This window comes from Brassica rapa, chromosome A03, assembly GCF_000309985.2.
Source record: "Brassica rapa cultivar Chiifu-401-42 chromosome A03, CAAS_Brap_v3.01, whole genome shotgun sequence".
NCBI lineage: Eukaryota > Viridiplantae > Streptophyta > Magnoliopsida > Brassicales > Brassicaceae > Brassica > Brassica rapa.
This window is the reverse complement of record NC_024797.2, coordinates 15,919,828-15,936,258: the sequence shown is the minus strand read 5'-3', so window position 1 is coordinate 15,936,258 and position 16,431 is coordinate 15,919,828. Positions and strand designations below refer to the sequence as shown.

General features: G+C 37.3%; 4 protein-coding genes across 6 annotated transcripts; 2 read left to right on the top strand and 2 right to left on the bottom strand.

Moving 5' to 3' along the window:
* The first annotated feature begins 1,886 nt into the window (after nucleotides 1-1,886).
* Nucleotides 1,887-5,115, top strand: LOC103859092 (formin-like protein 11). The gene is made up of 4 exons (XM_009136576.3): nucleotides 1,887-3,466; nucleotides 3,555-3,745; nucleotides 3,832-4,067; nucleotides 4,146-5,115. The coding sequence occupies exons 1-4, from the start codon at nucleotides 2,139-2,141 to the stop codon at nucleotides 4,878-4,880; spliced, it is 2,490 nt and encodes an 829-aa protein (XP_009134824.1). The 5' UTR covers nucleotides 1,887-2,138; the 3' UTR covers nucleotides 4,881-5,115.
* LOC103859093 (acyl-CoA-binding domain-containing protein 4) lies at nucleotides 4,946-9,691 on the bottom strand. The gene is made up of 18 exons (XM_009136577.3): nucleotides 9,308-9,691; nucleotides 8,963-9,033; nucleotides 8,547-8,610; nucleotides 8,385-8,456; nucleotides 8,092-8,283; nucleotides 7,920-7,997; nucleotides 7,708-7,815; nucleotides 7,462-7,528; nucleotides 7,302-7,363; nucleotides 7,041-7,180; nucleotides 6,755-6,881; nucleotides 6,559-6,673; nucleotides 6,350-6,438; nucleotides 6,101-6,184; nucleotides 5,833-6,015; nucleotides 5,608-5,754; nucleotides 5,441-5,500; nucleotides 4,946-5,309 (listed from the first exon to the last, which is right to left on the bottom strand). Exons 1-18 carry the CDS (start codon nucleotides 9,464-9,466, stop codon nucleotides 5,127-5,129), a joined length of 2,001 nt encoding a protein of 666 aa, XP_009134825.2. The 5' UTR covers nucleotides 9,467-9,691; the 3' UTR covers nucleotides 4,946-5,126.
* Nucleotides 9,692-9,795: 104 nt separating this feature from the next.
* On the bottom strand, nucleotides 9,796-13,364 carry LOC103859091 (mitochondrial Rho GTPase 3). 2 transcript variants are annotated; one of them, XM_009136574.2, is made up of 13 exons: nucleotides 13,247-13,364; nucleotides 12,588-12,808; nucleotides 12,380-12,512; nucleotides 12,144-12,287; nucleotides 11,891-12,067; nucleotides 11,549-11,803; nucleotides 11,406-11,474; nucleotides 11,272-11,327; nucleotides 11,087-11,168; nucleotides 10,798-11,000; nucleotides 10,392-10,734; nucleotides 10,123-10,303; nucleotides 9,796-10,047 (listed from the first exon to the last, which is right to left on the bottom strand). In XM_009136574.2, the coding sequence occupies exons 1-13, from the start codon at nucleotides 13,256-13,258 to the stop codon at nucleotides 9,980-9,982; spliced, it is 1,944 nt and encodes a 647-aa protein (XP_009134822.2). In that variant the 5' UTR covers nucleotides 13,259-13,364; the 3' UTR covers nucleotides 9,796-9,979. The 2 variants fall into 2 exon arrangements, with proteins under 2 accessions (XP_009134822.2, XP_033144882.1); XM_033288991.1 differs by having other exon boundaries at nucleotides 10,392-11,000.
* Nucleotides 13,365-14,867: 1,503 nt separating this feature from the next.
* Nucleotides 14,868-16,229, top strand: LOC103859090 (guanosine deaminase). Of its 2 annotated transcripts, none has more exons than XM_009136573.3 (5): nucleotides 14,868-15,039; nucleotides 15,151-15,190; nucleotides 15,438-15,628; nucleotides 15,719-15,823; nucleotides 15,892-16,229. In XM_009136573.3, the coding sequence occupies exons 1-5, from the start codon at nucleotides 14,980-14,982 to the stop codon at nucleotides 16,066-16,068; spliced, it is 573 nt and encodes a 190-aa protein (XP_009134821.1). In that variant the 5' UTR covers nucleotides 14,868-14,979; the 3' UTR covers nucleotides 16,069-16,229. The 2 variants fall into 2 exon arrangements, with proteins under 2 accessions (XP_009134821.1, XP_018512998.1); XM_018657482.2 differs by having other exon boundaries at nucleotides 15,889-16,229.
* The last annotated feature ends 202 nt before the right edge of the window (nucleotides 16,230-16,431 follow it).

Here is a 16,431-nt window from a genome sequence, read left to right as displayed (position 1 = left end):
GTCTCAAGTAAGCTACTTTTGATACCATGAAATAAGGATCCCTTAAAAGGTTATTTGACTTAATGCAAGTTCGATATAGTATTATACTATATACAATAGTAAACCTAAGTTTGTAATAATATTCGTCGGGAAAAAGTATGTAAACTATTCCAACTCTATAACATATGGTATGAATATTGTTTAAGACAAGTCCACACAGCTTTGGCCCCACGTAGGTCAGAGTTTCTGACACATAGTAGCTAAATGAACTTAATAGTAAAAGTGAAAACAATGGATACCAAACATGGTGTGGAAATCTAGTGAGCTCATTCTACTCAATCCATAACATATCGAGAGCTCAATGGTTAGATCTACTGCTAAGAATTATTTTCACATATGTAGACGTCTATCCCTCAAGTGAGAGATTCATGGCATGAGCATAGACAAGTGAAGTATAATCAACTACCTCATGATTTCAATGTTTATTTTGTTGTAAACACATGGTATACAGTTTGTTAGATACTCAATAGCGCAATCAACAGCCAAAAGCTAGCTTTCTAAAAAGCCCTTCATCATATTTAAATAATGCTAGAACTTCCTAAGAAATTCAACATCATATCCTACCAAACAATCTTTGACACCTATATTGTGAAACAATGAAATTACCATCCCACTCTGGGAAGCTTTCGAATGCGACTAGAGATAGAGAGATTTGCCTAAAATAATTATTTCAATTACAATTCTTCAGCACCCTCCTATTGGTCTGATTTACCAGAATACAATCAAAGTTCATAGATATTCTTTAATTGAATATCCATCAGAAGTTTTTTTTTTTTTTTTTGAATAAAGGTTTTCAAATTAAAACATAAAAACATTACAAGATAAGACCTTATAGTTTGGAAAATTATACATGAAACAAGTTTCATGGATGATAGAATCTCAAACCAGTGAGACAACAAAGGTAGAGATTAGATAAAACACTAAGAAAGACAATAACTAATGATAGGAACCACGACCTCGACGACCATGCTTCCCTCTCCCTCGAACTGTACTTCCATCAGAAGTTTGGGAAAAGGAATCCATGAGAATAAATGTGAAAGCATTATATAGTGGCAAGATTTCTAATTCTGACCATATGACAACATTATTTTGAGTAAAACATTATGTCGATCTTTCATATAGGTCTGAGAAAGGATGTGACCAAACGAGACAAAACATATCTTATATTATACTCAATGATAACTTTTTTTTTTTGTTTATATACAGAAAGTTATGTTTTCATTTGAATATGTTCATACTTATGCCAATAATGGCTATTAGAAACACATCCGTTGAAGTTGTATCTGCTAGGCCAAGTTACAAATTTTTGTCATAAAACTATTAATTACTATAAAACGTTTTGAAGGAGTTTTTATAAATTTCTGAATACCCTTGAATAACTCATGAAAAGCATGTAAAATGGACTCTCAGTATGCAATTAGGTATGTGTATACACATTCATATCAATCACAAAAACAAATTGTATACAGTAAATGCAAATAAATGTTTCATTGTATTTGCCTCATAAAACAATGGTGGTTTGAGAGGAACAAGGAAACCTTGTACAGTAAACTACCACATGTTTGAACAAGCCAACTCTTCCAACAATAGTAGGACCCACTTCACACCAACACCTGCATGCTACTTCTTGTTGCTTATCAGATCTCTTTATAAAACTGTTTTAACCTCTTCCTTAAACAACAAAACTGTGTTCAACTTAAACTAAAAAAGCTTCAGAATGTCACCCCATTCCAAAACTCTCTGCATTAAAGTTTAATACACTGCAAAACTAATGATTTAAAATTGACATTTGTTCCTTTATTCATTTCTTTAATCACAAAGGTAGATATATTTATTTAAGAGATTACTAAGATGGTGGGGTACATATTGCATAAATTAGCAGTGTGTTACTCTGCAAGGAGAGTTAATAGAGAAGGAGGGTGTTACCATTACCACTACAACTACAGTTGCAGAGTTCAGGGGTTCCTTGGAGTAGCATTAAAGTCTATAGGAGAGAAACAAAATAAAAGATAAAAAAAAAGTTTTGAGTGTTTGTAAAATAAATGGTTTATTTTTGTGATTTATAGAAGTGATCATTTGATCTGAAACAGAGCATAAAGATGGTTTACTTTCGTCAGATTCTTCTCATGATCATTGTACTAGTGATATCATTACAATGCTGCAACGTTTTTGCTGATACTAAAGAGCTTGGTGAGTGGACGGCATTAATGGTTGCAAACGGTGAGAGATACCGGACCCAGATCGGAAAACTCGCCGGAGAAGACGGTGGCGAGAAGAAAAAGTTTCCTGTTTTGGAAAAGTTTCGAGCTTTACTCGATTTGATCAAACCCTCTACTCTCCGGCGAAGAAGCCTCGCGACGTCTGCTTCTCTAGCTCCTTGGTCGGCGCCGTCACCGTCTCCGTTCCCAAACGGTGGTCCAGCGGAGTCTCCGGCGTACTCTCCAGCTCCTCAACGACCAATCCCTCCGCATCTCCGTCGTCCGTTGCCTCACCGAACTCATCATCCATCGAGACAACACGAGTTAACAAGACGAAAACACGAAAACAGAGGAGCGTTTATACACGTCGTCGTTTCAGCTGCTTGTGGGATCGGTTTCGTGGTTTGTGTCGTTGGAGCGTTCTTTCTCTACGCGAGGAGAAGAAAGAAGAACGGTAAAACGCCGCCGTTTCAGAGCTCGACGAGGAAGGTTAGTATAAACCCTTCTCACTCACTAGGAGACGATTTGGAGAAACAGAGCTCTGTTTCAGTTAAAGAAGTACGAGAAACAGAGAAGGATGTGAACGATAACAAAGGTGTATTGCTTGTAGAAGACGTTAAGACGAGTGCAGAAACAGAGATTTTATCAGATTCGGACAATGCTAGTAGTTTTTCAACTAAAGAGATTGTGTCGGTGCATGAAAATGATGAAGAACAGCAAACAGTGGACTCTGTTTCTGGTCCTGTTGTTAGCAATGGATGCGACTCTTCAGACGATAACGAGTCTTTTCACTCCGTTGGTGGTGGCTCTTCCGTTGGATCCTCTCAACGCTTCTCAGAACGCGAAATCCTTCCTCCACCACCGCCGCCGCCACCACCTCCACCGCTTCCGCCACTCTCAAACAGAGGACTTCACACTCTGTCTTTGCCTAAAACGACAACGCTTTCGTCGCAGTTAACTGCTAAAGTTTGTGCTTCTTCCTCAGACTCAACTCTTCCATCCACACCGCCGCCGCTACGGCCGCCGCCACCGCCTCCGCCACCGTCACAACAGCCTCAAGCAACTAACAAAACGCCACCGCCTCCTCTGTCTCTTGATTTTTCTCAGCGTAGACCATTAGGTAAAAACGGAGCTCCATTGCCTAAGCTGAAGCCACTTCATTGGGATAAAGTAAGGGCTACACCGAACCGGACTATGGTCTGGGATAGGCTCAGAGCAAGCTCTTTTGAGTAAGTTTACAACTTGGTTTAGCCACAATCAACAAAAGTTTTCAAGAATGTATGATTGATTATGTATTTGTCTTGTGGTGATACATAGATTTGATGAAGAGATGATTGAGTCTCTGTTTGGATACACAATGCAAAGCTCCACAAAGAATGAAGAAGGGAAGTGCAAAACTCCATCACCAGGGAAACATCTTCTTGAACCTAAAAGACTTCAGAACTTTACCATTCTTTTGAAAGCACTCAACGCAAATGCTGATCAAATCTGCTCTGCCTTGGGGAAAGGTACAACCAAGATCAGCTCGGATCGAATTTAATATTACTTAAAATCCCTTTCAACTTCCGATGTGAGACCGTTGTTCTTGTTACAGGGGAAGGATTGCGTTTACAGCAGCTAGAAGCGTTGGTGAAGATGGTACCTTCTAAAGAAGAAGAGTTGAAGCTGTGTAGCTACAAAGGAGAAGTAGATGAGCTTGGTTCAGCTGAGAAATTTCTCAGGGCTGTTGTGGGTGTTCCGTTTGCGTTTCAGAGAGCTGAAGCAATGCTTTATAGAGAGACGTTTGAAGACGAAGTGGTTCATCTGAGAAATTCCTTCTCAATGCTTGAGGTATTATAGTGTTTATGCTAATTTGTTGGTTGCTTGCTTTACAAGGTAGGGTGATTAACACAAAAGTTACCTAATTAGGAAGCTTGCAAGGAGCTTAAGTCAAGCAGGTTATTCTTGAAGCTTTTAGAAGCTGTGCTCAAGACTGGAAACAGGATGAATGTAGGAACCATTCGCGGCGGCGCAAAGGCCTTCAAGCTTGACGCACTGCTCAAGCTATCTGATGTCAAAGGCACAGATGGGAAGACAACTCTGCTTCACTTCGTCGTTCAAGAGATATCTAGGTCTGAAGGAATCAGGGTTTCGGACAGCATCATGGGACGGATAATGAACCAGAGAACAAACGAAAACAGAACAGCCGAGGAGATAGATGAGGATCACAGAAGAATGGGGCTAGATCTCGTCTCGGGCCTTAACACCGAGCTAAGAAACGTGAAGAAGACGGCAACGATTGATATGGAAGGACTCGTTAGCTCGGTCTCGAATCTGAGAGACGGGCTAGGGGGACTGAAGTGTTTGGCGAGCGAGAAGCTGAAAGGAGACGAGGAGAACAGAGCGTTTGTTAGTTCGATGAGCTCGTTCTTGAGATACGGAGAGAGGAGCTTGGAGGAGTTGAGGGAGGATGAGAAGAGGGTGATGGGGAGGGTTGGAGAGATTGCAGAGTATTTTCATGGAGACGTGAGGGGAGATGAGAAGAACCCTTTGAGGATCTTTGTGATCGTTAGGGATTTTCTGGGGATGTTGGATCTTGTTTGTAGAGAGTTGAGGTGTGTTAGGGTTCCTAACAGCCCTAGTCCTTTGGCTCCGTTTCGATGAGCAGCATGTGTTGATGTTTATGATAACAGAGTGGTTTTGGCATTTACTGTTGTGATGGACTGATATGCATGGATTTGTATATGTATAATTTCAATGAAAGATTTAAAAAATGTTAAACAAATGTTCTGGGTGATATATAACTCGAGCAATATAGAAAGAAAAAAAAAGGCTAAACATTGATAGTAATTAAAAGCTCAAAAAGGAAGGGTAAACAAAGATCTTACTAGAAGAAAGAAAAAAAGGTAATCATGGAGAATCATCTTTCTCCTGAGGGCTTCCAGCGAGCCAGCCCCAGACGCCACCTGAGCTCTGTCGTTTAGTGTTCGATGCGGCTTGTTCAGAGACAGCCTTTTGGCGTTGGAGGAGTTCGAGTTCCTTTTGTAGTGTTTCCAATGTTTGAAGCTTTTGTTTTAGCTCCGCAACATCAACCTGCAGATTCAAATGGCGTTAACTGAAGGAGAGAGCAAATTAAGTGAAGCTATGTGACGATTAATTCACAGGGTTTTCACTACACTCCATCTTCTCTAGGTATGGAAGAGATGTGGCTATGGAATAAGTACCTCCAGTTTGAAACATCTTGATTGTTCGGTTGCCAGTTGGCCACGAATAGACTGAAGTTCCTACAAAATATCAGAACAAAGATAGATGTAACAGATATGTTACAATGTGAATGCAATTCAAAGACTTTGCAGACAGTCTTTAATGAAGGTGAAATTATTATTATTACCTTGTTCAAATCTGTATTGCGTGATTCTCCTTCTGCTAACTCTTGCCTTAGCTGAAGAGTCTGCATCTGCTCCTTGTTCAGTGATGCCTCCAGTTCTTCCTTCTCGGATTTAATAATCGCAATAATGTGTTCACTGTTTCCTTCAACCTAGATGATTCATCATCCAAAATCAAAATAAGAGATGTGCAATCACTACCAGTAGCACATCATGTCTGCATTAGATACCTTTGATCCAGCCTTAGCGTTGTCCATGAGAATTTCTCGTATTCGGCTTTCTTGGCTCACCTCAACTTCTGACTCGATGTCTCTGGTTGTTGCGTTGTTAACAGCAGAGAGACTAACTGGCAAAGGCGCTTCTAGAGTCTTTGGTTGGAGTGTTGATTTGTGGCTTGGTTTGAGCAGATTAATCTAACGTCGAGGAATGATTAGAAGCAGAACTGAATGTAAAATCAAGAGAATGGTGGTACTTATGGGTTTACAACACAGTCCCTACCTCGTTGTTGTAACGTCCATTGTATCCACCAAAAGCAACTAACACATCTTCACCATTGTATGAACTAACGACTAAACTTAATCCCTGTCACAAGAAAAAAGAGGAAGATTTGCTTTTTATTCTGCAAGAATAAAATGAAATAAGTAAAGACTGATTCATTTTGAAATCTTAAAAAGACTACTACTCTGTTTCAGGAATGATGATGTGAAATTAATAATTTTTTTTATAGTTATCTGTTCATCTAAGTACCTCGCTAGCAAGGGGTACACGTCCTTCAACCGAAGCCACTACCGACCATGTAAGAGTTGACATGTTTAGTACAACACTTTCAGATGCCCCTGCAGTCATTTATCAGGTTGCAGAACAATCAGTCCACGAAATTGAAAAAGCTAAGAAAATATCATTTCATTGCTATAAATAGTTATGTAGAATTCCCAAGGAAAAAGGCAAAAACCTACCACTCTTGTTATCACCGCCACCAACGATAAACCAGTTCTCCCCAATTATCACGCCAGCATGTCCAGATCGAGGAGTTGGTGCCTCACCTTGTTGTGCAGGTCTTGACCACTCCATCTGTATATGACAGTTATATCAGGCGCTGACAAATAACGTTCGAAAGGCAGCTGAAACAATATACGCTAAGCTTTAACTTACAGTCTGCAAATCAAGGACATGAAGATCACCGAAACAGGTAGCATGTGAGCCCCCACCAAAGATAAGAAGGTAGCGCTCTGCATGCACTGCAGCAACATGATCAGATCTCGGAGAAGGAGATGCACCTCTGCAAATTGACAACAGTTTAAACCTTGAATGCAAATCTTTCATCAATATTTAGTAGGAGATAGTTGGTGGCTCTCCAAATATATTCGTATTGTGGTTATATATCTTAAATGGGTTTCACTTATTTGATTAAAAAGGCAGAAACATTATAAATTCTTACATGGAATCTAGCTCATCCCAGGTCATAGTTTCTAGGTCAAGTACATGCAAATCGTTCAGAAGTGATCTCTTTGCATCTTGCCCACCAAATATCACCAAGGTTTTACCCACGATTGTGACTGACTGGCCTCCACGTGAACTCTGAAAGCAAGAGGAAATGACAAACAAAGTCTCAGTTCAAGAAACCAAACTTCATACTCAACTTCCGCATGAAAAAAGAAATCAATAAAAATGAAATGACATGAGAGAAGTCAAGATATACCGGTGGTTTTCCATATGTCTTCAACATTGACCATGTACAGGTACGGGTATCAAAGATCTTCACTGTGACAGGGTAACAGTAGAAAATTGATTTGTAATAATTAAGAATTCAGAAATCTCTATTGGCAAATATCTCTCTTCGAAGGTATATAAACGCTTACCTTGCATCGATTCTGAAGGATTCTTAGTATGACCACCGATAGACAGCAATTTGTTGTCCCACGGTATCTACAAAACAAAAAAAAAGTCATGAGAAAATAATAGAGTCTTCCTTGTTACAAACTAATATAGCAAGTGGATTTTACGAAGACTACTTTCTTTTAGCTGAAACCACTGTCCTCAATAATTCTAGGCCGTAAAGCCAAAAGGCAGAAACCAAAACAAAACGCAAGAAGTTAAATACTAACCAAAGAATGACCAGCACAAGGAGAGAGTAGTGTTGGAGATGTTTCCTCTGATTCAGTTGCAACCTTGGTTTCAACTCTTGACCAAGTCCAATTTTTAAAATCTAGAACCTGAGTATTCCACAGAAACCCAAAATTTCAGTGGGAAAGAAAATGAAACTGGATACTTCAATTAAATCATCAGATGATGCTTATGAATCATGTGAGTTGCTCACATGAAGATCACCAAGGTAACGGCCATTGTGATTTCCACCATATATATACATCTTATCTTGAATAACTGCTGCTCCATGCTGAAACAAATATGATAAACAAGATTTAAAAAATGCAGATGATACATGAATGACAAGACCTTTAACCTTGCAAAAGAGAGAATAAATACATTACCTCATAACGGGCCTTTGGCCGCTGACCAGATGTTTGGGGTGCAGTCCACTGGTTATATACAGAAACACTATTTGTTACTTCCGAGACTACATCTTTATCTTGGGTTTCTGACAAACGTCCATTCTCAGCAGAAACTGTCTTTGTCTCGCTTAATGAGTTTCCATTCTCAACAACAGGCTCATCTTTTGTTTGCTACAGAGAAGGAATGCACTAGAAGACTCAAAAAAAATACTTTCTTCACGAAACAAAAAAAAGTGTAATAATTACAGACTCCCATGGGATACAAAACTCACACTGATTTGGACATCCACGACAGGATCTGGAATATCGGTAAATTCCCTGGAATACCAGTCAGGATTTTCTTCCTGATATAAAGTAAGCAATAGGGAAGAAATCAAGCCTATGCTCCAGTAAAGTCATTAAAAAATAGCCATAGACATCTCTCTCTCTTTTACCTCAAGAATTTTCACAAAGAGACGCATTGCCTCGATGGAGGGCATGGTTCCGAGCCCCTGCCAACTAAGTAAATATGGAAATGATTCAGAACATTAACATGTAAGTCTCACAGGAAAAGTTCCAAAAAAGAAAGATCCTAAGCGGTAACAAGCGAGGTGGTGAAGGATTGTATTTGCAATAATAACATTATCTGCAGTCACTTCTATCAACAGGTCACAGGATTATTGAATGCATACTAAATCATATTAGCATTTAATTTTTCCAAAGAGACCTGCATTCCTAATTTTTATCTAGCACCTTACATCTAGAATACTCCTTTCTCATTAACAAACTCATGCAAAGAAATGTACAAAGCCGCATAAACGTGGAACTGTATCTAAGGGTTGGCACACACAGCACCGATAATCTAACTAACCTTTTCCACTTGCTTTTCTCCACTGGCCTCCATGCACTAGGTTTGGGAGTGTTGCATGGTCCTACAGTAGCCTGATGATTACAAGTTATATCCAAGAGATCATCAACACTCAGCTGAAGATTCTAATCAATTAAAAAAGTAGTACAATCACATTTTCCATCAAACTGATAATCAAATCTCCGGCGACATTTACTCTAAGCAGTTACACGGCAATCAAATCGATCTATATACATTGAATTTTTTCTTAGCTCGTACTCTTGCTGATGAGATTTCGATGAATGAAACTAAACAAATTCAACAACCAGATCTCGTGAAATTCAACAATCAGGGAGGTTAGCAACGGACCTGCTGGTACAGCGCGTAGAAAATTAGCGCAGTTTCGTTGGAGAATTTCGAGCTGACGTGTTTCGCCGACGAATCGGATCCGTCGAGGCCGACGTAAGATGCGGCCGCGTAGAATCTCTCCGGGTAGGCGGGGCCAGATGTGGCCCTTGTTATAGCCATTTGTGTCTCCTTCCCTGACTTCCACCGCGGATTTGATTGGAGACGGAGAAGCTATTAGCAGAGGCGTTTCTAGTTTCGTTTATGTTAAAATGAGGATTTAAAAAAAAAAAACTGAAGTAAATATGATTATAGCTAGTTGAAAAATGATTAGCAATTGTTCAAAATGAGGATTACACTTATCACATGGTAACACATATCAAAGCTACACACAAACAAAAATAATACATAGACTAACAATTGTTCAACATAATTTTGATAGTCAAAAATATATATATCAAATAAAAATCATGCAATATCAAATAGTAAATCATTTAAGATTAAAAAAAAAATCATCAGAACAAGCTCCAATACCAATTAGTTTCTTGTTAAAGTTGGTGAAATTAGCACATTTTAGAAGTAAAATCTATAGATAACAGTTCTTTACTTGTTAAACAAGGCATCCATGAACAACCAACTTAAACTACAATATATTTATTCATATTTTCAGGTTTGGATCTTTCTTCAGCTACAAGGTTATCTCTGCTTTCTTGCGGCATAGAGACGGAATGAAGCCAGCCCAACGATCAGAGCCCCTGTCCCAACTGTTACAAAAACCATGTTAGGAATCCACAAATACTATGATGAAGATACATAAGCATATGACCAAAAAAACATACTTGAAACCAGCATTAGAGATCTTTTCATTAGCTTGCGACTCCTTTTCTTCTTCGACTTAATCTTTGGGATACCTAAATGAGGATGCTCAGCCGCGGTTAATATCTTTTGAAACAAGTTATCGCAATCTCCAAGTTTGGAACTTATTGGTATTGGAGCTTCAATCCCTAGATCTTGTGTGGCCTGCAAGAACTCACACATGAAATAATTCAAATTTATGGTTACAAAACCTTTTGATGATTTATTAATAAAGAAACATGATCAGTATTACTCTAGTAGCTTCTTGAATTGCCTCTGGGAATGAATCAAGATCAGTTTTAGCTGCAACCATTAGACAAGGAAACTTTAGACCAGCGTCTTCACTAGCGGTTGCAACCTTAACAAGCAAATCAATGGCTTTCTTCCAAGAAGACTCATCAGAAGAATCGTAAAGGAAGATAGCTACATCACAAGCTCCCAACGCTTCATTTGATGATAAGAATCCATCTTCTTGCATTTGAATTTCCTTCAACACCAGAGTTTTCTTAACATCTTCAGTTACACCATCGTTCTCAACCATATTAACAGCATAACGTTCCTCATTTGATCCGTTGTTGTTCTCATCATCATATTGCCTAAGATTCATATAATCAGACATACATATTTTGACATATACTGAGTTAAAAGAACATGCAGACCTTCCGATAAATCGATTGAGCAATGCAGATTTTCCAGCATTCTTGGGGCCAAAGACAAAACACTGAAAAACTCTTCTTTCAGAGTTCTGCTCCTTACGGTCTATTGCTCTTCTCCTAGTAACGCGAACTGCTGAAGATGGATAACATAGACATATCAAACATTCAAGACTCCTAGCTGGATCTATTAGTGTCAGCAAATTCCACTGCAAATACATGAAAAAGTTTCAAAGATTTAGTTTAAATTAATGGGTTCCTCTTAAAACCGTTAAAAGACTTAGTTCTTGATTACCAGTGAGAGGAAAGCTTCAAGTGACAATCCTCCATCATCAGTTTTCTCTGATGCATCTTTATAAGGAGCTATGCTCCATGGACTGTCATTAATGAATTAAACCAATGTAATTACACATAAGCAAATAAAAAGGAAAATATTATATTCAAAATTTTCGCGCGCTTTTTCGAAGTTTAAAATGTTACTTTTCAGGTGAAATTTGAAAGACAAATCCAATCATTTGAGGTCCCAAGTTATTAGCCTGAGAAAATTCAAATCCAATGTTTGAGAAATATTATAATTTCCACAAGTAATCTAAACTAGAAAGATAAAACTTTACACTGTGTTCATCCAAATTCTTATAGACTCCCCTTAAGAAACGAGTAGCTTCATCAGACAGCTCAACACTCTGCAGAAAGACAAAGCCAAATCAGAAACATGATCAAATATTAAAAACTGAGTTATATTTGTGAAGATTTTTACCTGATCAGGCATGTGTTTGAATGATGAATATGGAATCATATCATCTGCGAGTCTTAACTCATTGTTATACCCGAATTTTCTGAGTATATCCCATACCTTTCTGATCCTTCCTTGTTCCACAAGGTATTTGTTTATAAACAAGAAACCTTCTATTGTGATTCCGTTTTCATCAACTCCTAGTGGAGACCGTGCTTGCACAAAGTCTATTAGTCCTCTAATTTGAGAAGGTGTCATTGGTTCATAGCAGCATTGAGCCTATTATATTTTTGCAACTTAGCTGCTTTATAGAAGCATCTCAAAGAAGAACGCACAACGAAACAAAACTAGGGAATAAGAGGTTACCTGAATATTGTTTAACCCGGCTTCATTGAGAATGAAATCAGTGTCACGTGTAGAGAGTACAAATACACGAGTTAATGCAGCAACACAACGAGGCTTCAATGAACTGGTTTCTTTATCATATATTGGTCCGACAGGGTTAGTAACAGCATGTTGCGCATACCAAAATACTTTCCGAGCCTACAGAAGAAGCAGTAAGGTCATTGACACAATGTGAATGCTCTTGAAATGCTTAAAATGTAAAGATCTCACGCACAATATGATGAGCAGACCAGTCGAAACATGTCTCGATCTCTAGATATTGTTCCCTTATAGATGTTGTTATTATTTCAATACCGCTTTGATTATGATACTCTCTGTTGGTAACGCTACAACCTGCCATTATGATAGGGACTCTCACCTGTTCAGGGGAATAAGCATATAAATAAACTTCAAACTTGTTACACACGCAAACTGATCGGTGAAGACAAAAAAAAAAGAACGAAACTAAACCTCTAGTTGTCGAAACAGAGGAAGCCAATATTCACTTAAACGGTCCAAACTCTCAGCTATATCGACTATAAACGTCAAAACAATTGCATCTGCTTCTTTCACTTCCTTAACGACCTTTTCTCTATCTTCCGGTCTGGAGAGACAACAATGTTTTACATGCGTCCATTTGTTGATGTCAATAAATATACAAATCATAAGAAACATTTACTTTGAAGAAGTGTCGATGATGGTAGCAGGAATAGGGTCACGGAACCATTCCGAAGGGAAAGTGGTGTAAGGTAACACAGGAGGGATGTTTGGCTGAGGTTGAGAAGATTCATTTAATGCAGCGATGATCAAACTTGTTTTCCCAGTTCCCTTCTCACCAACCACAACGATCCGAACCGGTTTTGGCGAGCCAGAGTATCCTAAACCAAGCATCCTCATCATCTGGTTTTGCAAACAAACATCAAAATACTTTTCAGAATAAAAGCATATTCATTGTCATGTAAGAAGACATCTAAAATATCTGAAACAAAAGGAGACTAAAAGATGGCCATAATCAAACTACTAATCATATAAAATCTAGAGACCTAAGAATCAAGCGACTTTTATACAACCCACAAGATGAAATTACTGAAACAGAGGAAAAAAAAAGAGAGATACTAGATCATCCATAATCAGAATGAAACATGGCCATAATCAAACTACTAATCATATTTTAGAAAAAATCTAGAGACTTAAGAACCAATTTTTTAGGTAATATATGTTGAAAAGGGGAAGACTTTGATACACCCCACAAGATGAAATTACTGAAACAGAGGCAAAAAAACATAGAGAGACTAGATGATCCATCATCAAGATGCATGAGAGCCTCAAAAAGAATACCTTGAAGATCATAATGCAGATAAAGGCGGGATGAGAAAATTCAAAAGAGGAAAACACAAAGCTTGTTCTTCTCTTCTTCTTCTTATTGTTGTGTCTTTCTTTTCATCTCATGTCTATATATATATATATTTACTGGTTGGTTCCAAGTAACTTTTGCAGTAAAATTAGCCAAGTGTCTCTTCTTAGTGGAAGGTTTGTGTTTCAACGGTGATACTAGCATTTGTGTGAAGGATTAACGGACGAGATTGACTATCTTGACGTGGATTCAACTGGTTTCCTTGCTTGTGTTCTGTTTTTTACCTCTTTGGGAGCTCAAAGCTCTTAATTACCTACATTAATTTGAATACCCTATTCTTGAATAAAAACATATGTATCCTCTTTGTTAGTATCTAATTTCTTAAACATTCCAAGCATAAAATTACAAGAAATCTATAAAAATGGGAGTAACTATGAATTGTGTTTGTTGATAGAGCACCATATTTTTGTTACAACCATTACAATTAAGCATTACATGCTATTTTATTACATATTAACTACATTAATAAACAATTTTTTTTAAAAAAAGCGCGGGTAACTGTATTTCCCGCGTTTTGAAATGCGTTTAAAACAAAAACTTCTTTCGCACGTAACTAATGTTTTAATTTTAAATATATGTCCATCTTTAGAAAACATTTCCGTTTTTTATTTTAACTATTAAATTACTATTTAAAATCTTTAAACCTAACTAAAAAAATTAACGAGATGTAAAAATGATAATAATCGTACAAATAGAAGTTTTATAACTGTGTGTAATTTTACTATCTATTTTTCAATATACATATTTTTATTAAAAACAGTCTTATTACTTACAAATAAATATTTTTTAAAAAAAACTTGTCAGTTTTTTTATAGATTCTTATTTTAAATTTTGAATTAGTTAATAAATGAATAATTTAAATTTTTTAAATATATATGACACATGTGAATGTTAATAATCTTACAAATATATGTAGATTTTTAAATGTATATATAATATGTAGATTTGTTCAAAAAATATAATTTGTATCTAACATTAATAACAAAATTTTTATATAATTAATTTTAACTAATCATCAAAAATCTATAAAAATTTCTTAGTTTAAACCCAAAATTTATTCATTTACCCAAACAGCTTAAGATATATCCAATTTTCCATCTGTAAAAGGACCTAAATCCAACATTTTAATACAAAAGTCATGTTTCCTTTGTTTTCTTTTTTGGAGTTTGTACTATTGAAGAAGTACAATAATAACAGGACACGTGGCGTAATGCCTTTTGTTTGTGTTTTTCTTTTTTGCTGAAAAGAAACCTATCTTTTGTTTTTCTTGTTAGTTTGTTACTTTGTTATGCTTGGATTCAAATTTGTAAGAAGCAAATATAATAATTAACTGAAATTAAATGACATTAGATACAATTAGCACTGGAGATATGGTACGTGGAAGTGGATGATGAATTGGTACATTTATTGTCACCGGATTTTATCATTAATGAAAATATAATATTTTAATGTAATCAAAGAAACTAAAATCTGTTTTAAAAACAGTTCTACTAAATTTTAACAATTGGGCCGGAATACACAGTTCACGAGCATACTGAGGATCCCGTCATAGCAAAGCCCATTGTGATGCAGTAGTTGGGATAGCAGTTGACTTCGAGGGTCCCACTTCGTTATTTAGAGAGCTCCGAGATGAACGGGGAGATCGGGAACGAGCAAGATGATGTCTAGCGAGAACAAGACGACCACCAACGGCCAGAATGTCTCTGTATCTGTACCTGTAAGCTCATACAGTCTCAAATATATTACATGACCATATACGCGCGTGTTTTGTCACTCTTCTCATCTGATCTAAGTTTCAATGTTTTGTTTCATTTGCTGACGGTCGTAGTCTGTTCCAGATCCAGGTCATGCCACCGTCAAACTCACTGGTAACATTGTCTTAATTCGTTTATAGAGTTGTCTTGGTTTTTAGGTGATTATTAGTATTACTTATTAGACACAAAGCTCTTTGAGTTTTGTTATCTTTGTCGCCGGAGATTAATTGGTCAGTTAATGAACTATGTATCCGTGGAAGCAATACGACGCGTATATGTAATTTTTCACTACTTTATAGTTTACATATATATCTTAGCTTATGAACTGCTAGACTAACATGTTATGTTTATAATTGATCAGCTTCGAGTGATAGGGATCATAAGTATTTAACCCAAGCTGTTGAAGAAGCATACATTGGAGTCGAGCGTGGTGATGGCCGTCCTTTTGGAGCGGTTATAGTTCATAAGGACAAAGTCCTTGTGAGCTGCCATAATATGGTTTTAAGATACAAAGACCCAACTGCACATGCTGAAACCGTAGCCATTAGAGAGGTATCTCATAGTAACCCTTCAAGAATCTAAACACACATAATGCAAAATCGTTTTTCTCATTATGATTTTTTTCTTAAACTAAAACACAAGGCATGTAAGAAACTGAACGGTATCAAGCTGTCGGAATGCGAGATGTACGCATCATGCGAGCCTTGTCCGATGTGTTTTGGAGCCATCCATCTCTCAAGACTTAAGGTAATAAGTAATAACAATGGTTCTTCTTGTTTCTTCTTTCTTTCTGAAACGTTTGCTTGGTGAAGCAGAGATTGGTGTATGGGGCGCAAGCAGAAGCAGCTGTAGCCATCGGGTTTAATAGCTGCGTAGCCAACGGTGTGAAAGGCACTGAGCTCTTCCATAAGTCTAGTCTAGAGATCGTAAAACTCGATGTGAGTATCGCTGAGCAAGTGTTTCAGAATACAAAGGGGAAGTTCACTTTATAGTAAGAAAATGCATTTGCTAATCACCTACACATTGTATTTCCATTCGGGAAGTGTTTGTATGTATGTACTTCTCTTCTTTCGCTTCTTCTAAGACGCAGAACAACGCTTTGTTAGCGGGAACGATCTATCTATCTATCACAGAATCGAGTTTTCTGATGTCAGTAGCTGCAATATTGCTGTGACTGAGAGACGTCAAATATTTTGGCTTCTCTCATTTAGGACCGGACCCAAACAAAAAAAAAATCAATTCCAACCAAATCAAATTTCATAAACAACCGACATTTTTGAAACCAAAAAATTGGATCAAACCGGAAATTGAATCGAGAACCGCATGAATACTCGAATATTTGAAATTCAGTTTAT